The sequence below is a fragment of the Sebastes umbrosus genome (genome assembly GCF_015220745.1).
Source record: "Sebastes umbrosus isolate fSebUmb1 chromosome 3 unlocalized genomic scaffold, fSebUmb1.pri SUPER_3_unloc_1, whole genome shotgun sequence".
Lineage (NCBI taxonomy): Eukaryota > Metazoa > Chordata > Actinopteri > Perciformes > Sebastidae > Sebastes > Sebastes umbrosus.
In genome coordinates, this window is record NW_023618430.1 from 87,501 (window position 1) to 101,937 (window position 14,437).

Consider the following 14,437-nt stretch of genomic DNA (forward strand, 5'->3'; position numbering starts at 1 on the left):
AGACACCCAAAGACGCGCTGCACGCTGCACGCCGCACGCTATATCCAAACCTTTTACTGGAGATGACTGAGCATTCAGTCTGGACTTTGGGAGGATGTAAACGACTCTAAATGCAAAGTTCACTCACTTGTTCTGGTAGATTTGAGCTCTATCCTCCAGTCTGCTATAAGAGGAGTTTGATACACACACAGTTCGTCTGTTTTTATCAACTCAGACTAATAAATGAAAAAGGAAAAACTCAGATAACAAAAAGAGGAGTTCAGATCACACACGAGCCTTCTCTTCATGTGATATCCCAACTGGTTCCCATCCCAGGTTGGGACATTCTGACGCTTTGTCACGGCCCTTTGGCCTCACTTTCTAACACAGCGAGTAGCCCAGCGCGTTAAACCATGACGCTCCACTACGGTCGCAGGAAACACCTGCTTCACCTTGTTCATTCAAACAACAACACCTGCTCAGGTTCAGGCAACAAAACGGTGGTGTAATGTAATCAGCTTGTCATGTGACCGGTGGATGATGTCATGTGACCTGTGGATGATGTCATGTGACCGGTGGATGATGTCATGTGACCGGTAGATGATGTCATGTGACCGGTGGATGATGTCATGTGACCGGTGGATGATGTCATGTGACCGGTGGATGATGTCATGTGACCGGTAGATGATGTCATGTGACCGGTGGATGATGTCATGTGACCGGTGGATGACGTCATGTGACCGGTGGATGACGTCATGTGACCGGTGGATGATGTCATGTGACGGGCTCAGTATAGTTGTTCCGGGTCAGGCTCGGCGAGGGGGCGAAGTGTAACGAGTCACTCATGGAACATGTAACTGCTGATAACGTTCTGGTAAAGGTCCTGAACGCTGAGCTAAAAGTAGTCTTGATTGTTTGTGAAAGAACCCGACACACAACATGGTGTCAGGAGCGGAGTGGCTTTGAGCTACCGGACCGGAGGACCGGAGGACCGGAGGGAAGTCGTCGCGCTCGGAGGCACCCAGGCCGGGAACTTTGGCACCTCGGACTTAGTTAGGTTGAGGAAAATTCATCATAGTTTGGCTTAAAATTAAACGTTTGTAAATTGAAAGTGAAACTTTAAGTTGGACCTGAACAGCGCTCTCCTGGATGAAAGCACTGTCTTTGTTGGACCCATCCATCTCCATCTTTAAACTACGTCACCACACTCCCAGACCTTTCTCTGTGTGTTTCATATTGACACGGACTGGGGTACATTCACAGTTACTTGAGAGCCCGGTGCGTCTCATACAGAACCTAGACAGAGCTTCTGGTGCAGAGACTCCCACCATGCTCTCAGTAACCTGGGATGACCAGAGAGGTTATAACTTAACATAGCACAGAGAAATGCTCCTAAACAACAACCATGAGAACGATTCTCAGTTATTTCCTGTTTATGCATACTTGATACTAACTCTAAAGAAGAGGGGACTTGACAGAAGCTATTATGAACCTCAGACTGATTATGAGCCTCAGACTGATGAAGATGGGTCTTTAGATTTCATTTAGAGTTTGGTGTTAAAACCTGTCTTATCCCACAATAACAGAAATAATAAAGGAGCTTCTCACAACTGGAAAGAAAAGGTGAAGAAGTATGTGAACGGTTGAACAAAAGCTCCGTCGAAGACAAACCAAACAAAGACATGATAGAAAAAGTAGTTTTGTAGAAGCTGTGTGAAGTTTTCACACAGATACAGTATGTATTTGTTTCTAACAGCAGTGGAGTGAACATGTGTAGCTGACGTCCTGTTCTGTCAGGTGTAGTTAACGAGCTCCGGGTTATTCCAGGTGAATTAGTGACTGATTAGAGGAGCTCTGGGCTTCTGGAGCAGAACGGAGAACAACTGGACAAAATGATGTTCCCATACAACTAAACTGCAATCTCTATAATGTTTCAGGGAAACATGTAGTCTCCTGGATTATGGTCACAGAATTAAACCGTTTCAAACACTTTTAAAGACTTTTAAAGACTTTTAAAGACGTTTAAAGACGTTTAAAGACATTTAAAGACGTGGTTAACGTTGTAAACTGAAACAAAACAAAACGCAACCAAAGTACCTGGTTAGGTTTAGTTCAAAACATCATGGTTTGGATAAAATGACTACATTTGTTACGTTATTTAAACCACGGACGTCATTTAAAATAAGTGAACGTTGTCTTTTGGTTTCACACGGCGGGACAATAACAACGTCTCCTGGGTGAAGACAGGAATGTGTTTGTGATCCGTCAAACAGAATCCGTGTCTCTCGTAAACCTAATTCACAGTTTGGTCGTGTGGGAACGTCGTCTTCAGGAGACGGAGTCGGTGGCAGAGTGTTGATATCCATCATACCTCTGTATCAGTGCTCTTCATCTCCACTAGTTCTGTGTAACTCTTCTGTTAGACTTTGGTTTATTAATTCAATCACAACTTCTTTTCTAAAACATTTAAAGCCCAGATTGATTTTAGTCCAGCTGCTTGAAACAACCTCAACTCTGTACGCCACAATGAGAGAGTAAGAGCTGAGGGTCTAGTGGACTTTAGTGGACTAGACTACAGTAACAGAGTAACTAGAAGTCAATAAGCATCATTCTATCTGCAGTAATATTCATTAAATGAATTATAGAAACACGTCCTCTGTTTTATAAACTGATGTCCCCGTTCAGTGAACACGTGGTTTTGAAGCCCGTCTTTGAATCGCTGATTCGACCTGATGCAACAAACATCACGTTTCTACTAAACACAGTCAGAGACGACCCCCCCTCCTCCTCCTCTTCCTCTTCGTCCTCCTCCTCTTCCTCCTCTTCCTCCTCCTCCTCCTCTTCCTCCTCTTCCTCCTCAGGTTCAGGTTCAGGTGACTTTATTTGTACCCGTAGGTAGATTTGTTTTGCAGCAAAAAAAAGAGGATGACATCCGTATCGACAATGAGGTAGAGCACAGACAAGAGACAGACATACCAAAAACACGACAAGGGGTACTCAAGGGCCTACTGGAAACCAGCAAAAAGAGAAGGCCACAACAACAGTATAAAACACTACTGAAATATCAGGACAGAAAAGACACAATAAAATGAGAAAAGGGATAAACTTCCATAAATAAATATGTGCAAAAACTGCTATGACTTATTTAAGTGAACTATTGCCTCCTCCTCCTCCTCCTCCTCCTCCTCCTCTTCCTCCTCTTCGTCCTCCTCCTCTTCCTCCTTTTCCTCCTCTTCCTCCTCCTCTTCCTCCTCTTACTCCTCTTCCTCCTCCTCCTCTTCCTCCTCTTCCTCCTCTTCGTCCTCCTCCTCTTCCTCCCCTTCCTCCTCTTCCTCCTCTTCCTCCTACTCCTCCTCTTCCTCCTCTTCCTCCTCCTCCTCTTCCTCCTCTTCCTCCTCTTCCTCCTCCTCCACTGTTCAGCTCGGTTACGTCATCACGCTCTTCGTAAAATGACCCGTGTGTCTGCTGACTCAATGACTCAATGACTCAATGACTCAATGACTCATGATGACGCGCTCAACCAACTCTGACGGCCCTCTTTGTTTTTTCCGCCTCGTGATTTAGGACTTCCCTCTTTGATTCTGCTCTATCCTTCTCTTCCTCCTCCTCCTTCTCTTCCTCTTCCTCCTCCTCCTTCTCTTCCTCCTCCTCCTCCTCCTCCTCTTCTGTCCCATCTTCTGCCGGCTGTGACCAGGAGTCAGTGAGTGCATGAATGAAAAGAAGCGTCCCCCCCCTCCCTAAAGAGCAGCTGGAAGAGGAGAAGAGGAGGGAGGGCTGGAAGAGGAGAAGAGGAGGGAGAGCTGTAAGAGGAGAAGAGGAGGGAGGGCTGGAAGAGGAGAAGAGGAGGGAGAGCTGGAAGAGGAGAAGAGGAGGGAGGGCTGTAAGAGGAGAAGAGGAGGGAGGGCTGGAAGAGGAGAAGAGGAGGGAGGGCTGGAAGAGGAGAAGAGGAGGGAGGGCTGTAATAGGAGGAGAGGAGGGAGGGCTGGAAGAGGAGAAGAGGAGGGAGAGCTGGAAGAGGAGAAGAGGAGGGAGGGCTGGAAGAGGAGAAGAGGAGGGAGAGCTGAGCGTTCATTGACTCCCGTCTCTCTGCCGGGTGTCATGGCTGCTTCAGGGTGACCTTCTCTAGCGACCTTCGTATCTGTAGTTGATTCAGAGTCCTTCCTGACGCAGCCTGCTGACACACAAACACAACAAGCAGCCTCTTTATTACAGTGTCGTTATACAACCAGTAAACTGATGCTGAGGCAAAGAACAGTGTCCATCTGAGGATGATTCAAAGTCAAACTGTGAGGATTCGCTGCTTCAAAGTTGTGATGGACAAAAAATGAATCAGTTAATTGAAAAAAATAATTGACACATTAAACAATAATGAAAAGGAGTGTTATCAATTAAAATATTTAATCACGATTAATTGCACATTGTTTTATCTGTTCTAAATGAACCTTAAAGGGAGATTAGTCCAGTATTTAATCCTCATATCAACATGGGAGTGGACTAATATGCTGCTTTATGTAAATGTATGTATATATTTATTATTATAAATCAATGAACAACACAGATCAATAACAGATATTGTCCAGAAACTAACTATTTAAAACTTTTTTTACAATATTTCAATATTTTTTTTAATTGACAGCGTTCCATTTGCAGAAAACAACAGGTGGATGGAAACACACCGAGTGTGTCTGAGAAATAAGAAGGTCAAGGGGTCACCAGAGTTATTTACAATCATCCTCTTTATGAACATCCAGACGAAATGGAGATCAGACCTGGAGATCAGACCTGGAGATCAGACCTGGAGATCAGACCTGGAGATCAAACCTGGAGATCAAACCTGGAGATCAGACCTGAAGATCAGACCGAGTGGAGATCAGACCTGGAGATCAGACCGAGTGGAGATCAGACCTGGAGATCAGACCGAGTGGAGATCAGACCGAGGGGAGATCAGACCTGGAGATCAGACCGAGTGGAGATCAGACCTGAAGATCAGACCGAGTGGAGATCAGACCTGGAGATCAGACCGAGTGGAGATCAGACCGAGGGGAGATCAGACCTGGAGATCAGACCGAGTGGAGATCAGACCTGAAGATCAGACCGAGTGGAGATCAGACCTGGAGATCAGACCGAGTGGAGATCAGACCGAGGGGAGATCAGACCTGGAGATCAGACCGAGTGGAGATCAGACCTGAAGATCAGACCGAGTGGAGATCAGACCTGAAGATCAGACCGAGTGGAGATCAGACCTGCAGCTGGGACGAGATCTGATGAATGAAACCACATGATAAACCGTCCCAACGGCCAACTGGGAGGAAACTCTACAGAGCTTCTCATTATCAAACAACAATATGTTGGAATGTGTCCTCATTATTTGAGTCACAAACAAACTAGAAAACAGAGAAGTCTGAACTTGTTGCAGCTGTTTGCTCTCCGACAGCAGCCGTCCAGGAGAACGAGGCTCTGCAGCGACACCAGGCCCCTCAACCTGATGAACCTCCTGCTCATCACATTAGCATGCTCCAATAATCTCCTTTATTCCCACTCCAAACATGCTGGGTGCTGCTGGGGCCGGAGAGAGGACGGAGGCTGGAACCAGACCATCTCACACACACGCACGCATGCACGCACGCACGCACGCACGCACGCACGCGCACATGCACACACACACACACACACACACACACACAGCTGGCATACATCACTAGAGTAACTATGGAACTCTACAGCAGCACAGCAGAGAAACTTTGCTTTTTAGATTCACCCTGATGATGATGTGGGTCGGTGGTTGCTGTGAGCGCGGTCTGAGAGCGCGGTCTGAGAGAGCGACGGGGTCAAAGGGTAAAGCAACACGGACTACTCCACGCTGCTCTCTCTCTACCTCCAACTAGAGCGGTGGAAACTTACAGTTACTATCATGATGTTGATCAGTGTATTATTCTCCCTGGCGTTAAGCCTTAGTGAAAGCTTTAATTCATAAGTTGTTTGACTTGTTAGGGTCCGAGCAGCTGCTGTTGTTCTTCCTATGAACTCTTCCTCCACATGCACGAAAAGAAACACTTTACACTGATCATCCAGAACATTCAGACCACCGACAGGTGAAGTGAATCACATGGATTATCTGGTTACCATGGCACCCGGCAGTGGGGGGGGAGATATTAGACAGCAAGTGAACATTTCATGCGGACGAGAGAGGAACCAAAAAAGATCATCCACAGCAAGTTCAGATGATCATCCAGCAGGTGGCAGCATTCAACAGAGAACAACAGCAAGCTGACGCTCAGTCGGCTGGACATACTCTACTCAGTAGTTATACTCAGTAGTTATACTCCGTAGTTAGTACTACTCAGTAGTTAATAGTACTCAGTAGTATAATGTCTTCTGTGTCTCTGAAGGGAGTTGTTTCAGCTGAGGCTGAGACAGATTTAGAACATAAAGTGTTTATAACAAATAAAGACGTCAGGTCATGGAGATGTGGTGACAGTCAGAGAGGCAGTGGTGGAAGAAGTATTCAGATATTTTACTTACAAGTAAAGGTATCAATACCACAATGTAAAAATACTCTGTCTCAAGTAGAAGTCCTGCATTCAAAAGGTGGCTACAGTAAGTCCATAGCCATTTATTAATTCATTCATATTTTGTATTGATAATCTGAATCTGCAAAGTAACTAATGTGTCAAATAAAGATAGTGGAGTAGAAGTAGAGAGTAGTTTAAAATGGAAATACTCAAGTAAAGTACAAGTACCTCAAAATGTACTTAATTACTTTCCACCATTGTGAGTCGGGACTGAAAGTCAGCGTCGTGGTCGAAGTGATCTTAGATTTAAGATTAATGTGTGAACTCTTCTGTAAATGTCTGACAGAGGATGCACACTGGGCACAGATGTACACATTATTATCTTTATTTATTTATTTATTAGAAGAATCCAAAGGCATTAATAGAAGAGACACGGGGAGTCAAGTATAGAGAGGGTTTATCAGGGTTTAGAGTATACCCTGCACACACACACACACACATATATATATATATATATATACTGTATATGTGTAGGGCTGTCAATCAATCAAAATATTTAATCACAATTAATCGCACATTGTTTTATCTGTTCTAAATGAACCTTAAAGGGAGATTAGTCCAGTATTTAATCCTTTTATCAACATGGGAGTGGACTAATATGCTGCTTTATGCAAATGTATGTATATATTTATTATTGTAAATCAATTAACAACACAAAACAATGACAGATATTGATCCAGAAACCCTCACAGGTACTGCATTTAGCATAAAACAATATGCTCCAATCATAACATGGCAAACTGCAGCCCAACAGGCAACAACAGCTGTCAGTGTGTCAGTGTGCTGACTTGACTATGACTTGCCCCAAACTGCATGTGATGATCATAAAGTGGGCATGTCTGTAAAGGGGAGACTCGTGGGTACCCATAGAACCCATTTACATTCACACATCTGGAGGTCAGAGGTCAAGGGACCCCTTTGAATCATGAAGACCAGGTGGTTTGTAAAAGATAAATGTACAGTTGAGTGTCATCTGCATATGTGCGAAATAAAATGTTTGATAAATAATGATGAACATGGACATGACAGTTTGGAGTGTTATTTAACCTCCTTCATGACCAGCTAGTCTGACCTGGTTGGTACCGATGGATTCATCAGGTTTATAGTTTCAGATGATACCAGGTCGGACTTTTCTTCTGTCTTGCTTTCAAACATTTTTCAGACATTTTTTTACTTTTTTCCGAACATTTTTCACAGACTTTTAGACATTTTTCAGACAAAAACCTTCACACATTCACACATCTGGAGGTCAGAGGTCAAAGAGCCCCTTTGAAAGTGGCAATGAGAGTTTTTCCTCGCCAACATTTAGCCCAACTGTGGGGCTTCCTTCCCGACATGGTAGCATCAGGTTTTCTAGTTTCATATGAAATCTGCAGCTTCTCTCTTTAGCCCTAACAACCTGAACCTACTGGAGCCTCTGAAGGACAGTAAAGTCAGTAAAGTCAGTCAGGTCTCTCAGGGTTTAATGACTTCATGTGTTTTATTAAGGAATATACTGTAACAGCACAGTTTCAGGCCTGCGTCCTCTAAACAGAGAAAAGGAGGTTGTGACCTTTCTGGTGACGCCACACGGCGACAACTGAAGATCATCATGGGTAAGAAACTACCTCTGAGTAATCATCTGAGTTCCACCAACTCCGCCTCAGAAGTTTTCCCTCTTGTGTCTTCAGTCGTTTTATTTTTAAATGTGTGAATGAAAATAGCTTCAAGGGGCCGTCGTACAGTAACGAGGAGGACTGGCTGGTAAAAATAGCCCCACAAGTGTTGAGCCAAGGAGGACAGGCCGTCTCCAGAAACCTAAAAAGGTCTCATAAGGCTGTCAGTGTTGGACAGCAAATCATGTTAAAATGTCTTTCTGGCTCTTAGCTAAATGAATATTAGTGAGTCTAAAGATGATCTAAAGGTGATCTAAATGTGATCTAAAGGTGAGGTGTCATGTGAAGACTGGCAATGTGCCATTTGAACACTGATTTAAGGACTTCTGAGGTGAGTTATTGTTGTGTGGAAACAGTATTTCACTTTAGAAATCCAGCCTCTATCAGCATTTTACATGTTTTTTAAAAATTGTACCAAATAAACTAAAACAAACCCAACTTAAATTGAATAAATGCAGCAGATGAAACATCCCTCTAAATAATTCAATAGGTATATGGATGCACACTCTTCATCTCCAAAGTGCCGAATGAGAAGAAAACGTTTTGGGGGGTAAATGCTATATATAGTCTGAAGTGCGTCCATACATGGGGTGGAAGGGGACCGGCATTCCTCCGCTGAGAGGCGCAGATTTGTGTTGCCATCAGCAAGTGCTTCCCAAGCGGCATCAGGCTGGTCTTCACCGCTTTGTGCTGTTTTAATCTCTCGGGTGAGTCCCTTCTCTTAATATTTGTGTCTCTAATGGGCTTGTTTTATTGGAGAAATAACTTGTTTTGAAGTTGAGAGCAGGAGGAGGTTATGGGATATATATATATATATATATATATATATATATACCAATGTGTTGCTGTAATGAATGGCTGTATAGATAATATGTCTGAGCGGTCCCAGAGCTGTACTTCCTCACATACCAGGGCATTAACAGGTGGCTGACCTTCTTCTAACTGTTTATATCAGCTTAAACAAAACTCTTGTTGTGTTGAAATGATTATTCTACAGACAGGAAACAGAATTAGAGTGAGGTTTGACAGCTGGTTTGTTTAATGTAAAGTAGCCTGTACCTGCTGATCAGGATGGTTTTAATGAGATCATAACGAGAGGTCTGGTTACGACTCTATTATCTTATATTTCTATGAGCAGACTGCTGAAAGCTATTCATAGCTGAGCTGTGCGAGGTTGGAAGGTGAAACATGTCAAGTGCTGATCTCTGGTGGAGGTTGGACCTTCCTCTGAGATCAAGATGTTATTCTTTAGTTATTCTTTATTCATTATGTACAGTCTGAGTGGTAGAGAAGTGTCGCTGTGTGCAGCAGCAGTGATGTTAAAGGGACAGACTGTCAAGGCTAACACCTGTTTGGTCTCCCCCCCCCTGGTGCTCGTGGCCAGGTCTCCTTGAAGTGTTCCAGCAGCAGTCATGGCTTCCAAAGTCACACCGTGGAATAAGAAGAAGCGTGTGAGCCAAGTCCAATCTGATTATGCGTATCATCACACTCAATGTGTGCACGCCAAGCAGCAGACGGCAGTGAGGTATGAAGGTGGATCCACAGCTACCTGCTACAGCTATAAAGCAAACAGATCTATATCTACCTAGAGCTGCTGCTGACAGCTGCTCTGTGTATTCCTGCTGCATGTAGGCGTCTGCTTCCGTCAGTAGCTCAGTAGCTGGCTGTCCGTTTGTCCTCAGACGCCACATTTTATTAAACTAATCTGCAGATCAAGAAATGATGCAACAGAGTCCATGTGTCTCCTGAACAGGTGGACATCCACGTTACACCTTTCCACCTTTATCCTTTGATTTCTGTTGAGTTTACATCATCACACACTTATGAGTATTAGGGCCACATTGAGGGGAAAACAAATCTGAGATTTCGAGAATAAAGTCAGAATTTTACGAGAAAGAAAAGTCGTACTATTACGAGAATAAAGTCGTAACTTTACGAGAAAAGTCGTACTATTACGAGAATAAAGTCGTAACTTTACGAGAAAGAAATAAAATAATACGTAAAATTACTACTTTATAATATTCTGACTTTATTCTCTAAATCTCAGATTTATTATTTTTCCTCAATGTGGCCCTAATACTCTGTCGTACCATCGTACCATAGACCTACAACAATGATCAATAGAAATTAAATTGTAAACAACGAACAGTTCTTCATTTCCATGTTTAGAGCTCCCCAGGGAGCCGCTGGAGAGGAGCTGAAGAGACGCAGGTTGCTGACCCCTGGTCTAAACCAGTGTCACCACCATTACCTCTCACAGCCAACTAGTCATCGGTGTGTTGCGTTGCCTATGACCATGATCACAGAACATACATTATTATAGGACTCTAATGTTAACCCTTTCTAGAGAGAGTGAGACTGCAGAGCGTCTGACTCAACAAACTCGTTAACGCGTTCAAGAGATCTCAGATGTTGCTTGTTGAAAACACTGATCGGGTCTGAGCATGTTACCTGGACCTAATGTAACTTCATTTAGTGGTATTCAGTGGTAATTCATATTCATGCCTCTGTGTGATGCTCTTTGTTTCTGTTACCAAATGTTGAGTTCCTGTGAGATGAAACCTAAAGCTCTCAGGAAGGTACCTGAACACTGCACATCCAATGTAGACGGCGCACAGCTCGGAGCAAAACACGCTGCAGCGTTCAAACCCGTGTGCTGTGTTGGAGCGTTTTGAAACTGGTCAACAGTGAGTAGTCTGGTCCCTGTGGGGTCCAGAAGCTCTGGACCGGTGACAGGGCTACAGATAACGCTAGTGCTGCTGATGCTCTGCAGCTTCTGGCTGCTTTTATTACTCAGAGTGTATTTTATTAGAATGCTGCAGAACGCTTTTTAAAAGCATTGCACCCTACCTGGCTCTTAGTCCAGCTCTGCTGTAGTTACACACTGAACCTGATGCACAAGGTGAAGGCTTTGTCGTCACTAGTGATGAGGACAGAACTTGAATCTGTCTTAAACTGCCGCTACTCTCCACATCAGATCTGCTCCCTCTACAGAGTCTTTCAAAGCACAGCCCACCTCTTCTCTTTGGCTTTTCAATGTACTTGAACTGTGATTACTAATTGTCCTTTTATAATGCTCATTATAACAGTCTCCTGGATGTGATCTTGGTCTCTGTCTGTGGATGTGTGAGTTTTTGTTGTCTGCTCTGTTGACCTGTTTTTATTCTGCCTATGTCTGTAAAGCACTTTGGTCAGCTCGTGTTGTTTTAAATGTGCTATAGAAATAAATGTGACTTGACTTGACTTGACTTCAAGCCAAGTTCAGACCGCCGGGTCATCAGAGACCACATCCCCTGAACCTGACCCACATCTGAGGCCAGCAGTCAGAGCCGTAGAGATCAGTGATGACCTCATCGAGTTCCTCACAAGAAAGATTCAAAAAGACCTGCTTTTATACAGAATATGTCCATTTTCTGTCAGTTTGATCAACTAAATGTCTCCTTGGACATCTTTGTCCATGTTCTGAGCAACAGTTGAGTATTTGTTTAAGTTGCTATAATAAGAATGGATTTATTTAAGGCAGTATACTGTAGGACTATTTTATATCGGCGATGCAAAGGAGAGAAATGGATCTTCAGAGTGATGCCATAGAAGAACCATTTCTGGTGCTACAAAGAACCTTTCAGACCAAGGTTCTTTAAAGAACCATTTCCTTAAACGGTGCTTTCAAGAACCTACAATGGTGCCTCAAAGAACCATCAAAACATAGTTCTTTTTGCAGCACCATTTCTGGTTCTTTGAAGAACTGCAGAAAAAAATGGTTCTCCAAAAAACCTTTTTCAAAAAAGTTCTTTGTGGGCCCAAATGGTTCAATAAAGAACCCCGTTTCAAATCAGCTAAAAAATGGTTCTTCCGGGGAGTAAATGGTTCTTTGAGTAACAGATTTATGGAAAACTAAAACAATGCTATACATCTAAACAGCAGAACAATGGAGTTACTGTAGGGTTACCATCCAATAGCTCAAACCAGAATCAAGAACCCTTTAATATCCCAACGAACTATGTGACAAACATGCAGAACCATCCACTACATACAATGGTTCTTTAGTAGGTGATGGTTCTTCACACAGCCATTTAAAGAACCAGTTAGGTGTACAGGAGGAGGAACCACAAATATAGTCTAATAGTTTCATACAGATTGGCACCATATTCTGTCCCTCCATATTAACGGCAGTTAAAACACGATATTACAGACGAGGAGGCCATCAGGTCATCTGGGAGGATATGACACCATCTTCTACTAATTACTTCAAACTCAAGAGAGATTTTATCGCAGCGACCTGCTTCTGCCAAACTAAAAGTCTGTCATGGTGATGTTTTATAACAATGGACCTCCTCCCGACAGGAAATCCAGCTCTAAATCGGTGAGCCAGGTGCAGGCCCAGGCCACAGAGGCTATGGCGGAACCCGCCTATACCATACCGGAGTTCCGGCAGAGGTGAGTCCCCATTGGCTGTGGTGAGGTGCCGCCAAAGAAAACGAAACGGAGATCTTCGAAATTGTACTTTGAAGGAGTTGTAGAGCTCATATTAGTCTATGAGATATGTTGAATTAACTCTGTTGGAAACATTATCAGTGATAAAGTACTGTTGCTGCACAAGTAGGTACCACCGATGAAATACACGAAAGGGATTCTGGCAAATACTTTGTCTCGATATAGAGAATATCAGCTGTTTCTGAGAGTTCATTGGACATAATTATAAATCCCCAGGTTGAATGTAATCTGCAGATGAAATCTGTTTTACCATATCTGCCTCCAAGTTTACTCACTGCTTTACTTTCAACTGTGAGATGGAGATGAGGTGGAAACTGCCATGTAAATTAGATCAAAGGGCTCGAATTGAATTATTTTAGTGCTCATACAACGCAAATGTATGTAAAAATTTGCCAAAGATTGGTTGAATGTAAGTTGTGTGTTGGTAGGACTGCTGATGAGGGGACTGAGGAGTACCAGCGAGTGAGCAGGAATGTTGGGAAAGGATTGACTGTTATCCAGGAGGAGCTCCACAGGATGAGGATGTCCACCAAGGCCCGAGTGGATAGTCTTGCTATCCAGAGAGAGGTAAGCAGCTAGGAGGCATTTAATGACGTTATACTAGTGTTTTATTATTCATACTATATATATGGAACCAAATCATAATGTTTAGTATTATTACCTGCAAACTACCTGATAGACTTGATGAGATGGGTTATCTGAGTACAGTATTTTAGCAGTGAAATGACACAGATCAAATCATTTCATCATTTATCAAACATTTTATTTCGCACATATGCAGATGACACTCAACTGTACATTTATCTTTTACAAACCACCTGGTCTTCATGATTCAAAGGGGTCCCTTGACCTCTGACCTCCAGATCAGTGAATGTAAATGGGTTCTATGGGTACCCACGAGTCTCCCCTTTACAGACATGCCCACTTTATGATAATCACATGCAGTATAAATGTGTTATTGTCTCCTATTCTAAAATGGTGTATCTGAATATTTCTGCATCCTGGGGTCCCTAAACAGTGTTGAAGTCCATCAATTGGGTCTCACTGTAAAGCTGAGACTCTGGTGGATCCAACTAGAGACCTAGAGCATTCAGAGGATGGATGGATCAGACTAGAGACCTAGAGCATTCAGAGGATGTATGGCTCAAACTAGAGACCTAGAGCATTCAGAGGGTTTCATAATGAGGTCTTAGTTATATACATTCAGTTGATGCCGTCTTCTCTCTCCAGGTGAAGGACATGATGTACAGGAGGGTGGATTTGTCGGAGGAAATGCCCAAGATGCCGGACTTCGTGGTCGCCCTGCGGCCCCACACCGTGTGGGAGAAGACTCCCGTCAAGCTGTTCTGCACTGTGGAGGGAAACCCGAGGCCCATCGTCAAATGGTCAGAATACTCACATCTCACGGGACGGGGTTTTAGATCTGACCTCAGTTTAATGGCAGAATGAGCAGAAGCACATTTAAAGCCCTCCTCCAGTGTATTTTGGTATTTCTATGATATTTCATCTTTATTTTTCTGACTAAGATGATCAGACACATTTGCCAACATTTTTTTTTTTTTGACAAATAACTACATTTTGTGCACCAAGAACGGGTGAAATCAACGCAGTGGATTACATGAAATCCCACCGGCAGAATAAACACAACACACTGACTGTCTCTCTCACTCTGCTGGAGATAAATACACACAGTACTGATCCAGATTAGTCGGTGCTGGAGCTGAGGCGAGAGCGGCC

At 43.5% G+C, this 14,437-nt stretch overlaps 1 protein-coding gene across 1 annotated transcript; it reads left to right on the plus strand.

Moving 5' to 3' along the window:
• Nucleotides 1-8,765: 8,765 nt before the first annotated feature.
• Nucleotides 8,766-14,164, plus strand: LOC119484100 (M-protein, striated muscle-like). The gene is made up of 5 exons (XM_037762604.1): nucleotides 8,766-8,913; nucleotides 9,591-9,731; nucleotides 12,551-12,643; nucleotides 13,129-13,267; nucleotides 13,931-14,164. The coding sequence occupies exons 2-5, from the start codon at nucleotides 9,619-9,621 to the stop codon at nucleotides 14,147-14,149; spliced, it is 564 nt and encodes a 187-aa protein (XP_037618532.1). The 5' UTR covers nucleotides 8,766-8,913; nucleotides 9,591-9,618; the 3' UTR covers nucleotides 14,150-14,164.
• Nucleotides 14,165-14,437: the final 273 nt, after the last annotated feature.

What these genes read in the sequence shown, in the direction of transcription:
- LOC119484100 (XM_037762604.1), top strand. Translation starts at nt 9,619, where the DNA reads ATGGCTTCCAAAGTCACACCGTGGAATAAGAAGAAGCGTGTGAGCCAA. An exon ending in AAGCAGCAGACGGCAGTGAG is followed by an intron (nt 9,732 to 12,550) that starts GTATGAAGGTGG and finishes TCCTCCCGACAG; the next exon opens with GAAATCCAGCTCTAAATCGG. An exon ending in ATACCGGAGTTCCGGCAGAG is followed by an intron (nt 12,644 to 13,128) that starts GTGAGTCCCCAT and finishes GTGTGTTGGTAG; the next exon opens with GACTGCTGATGAGGGGACTG.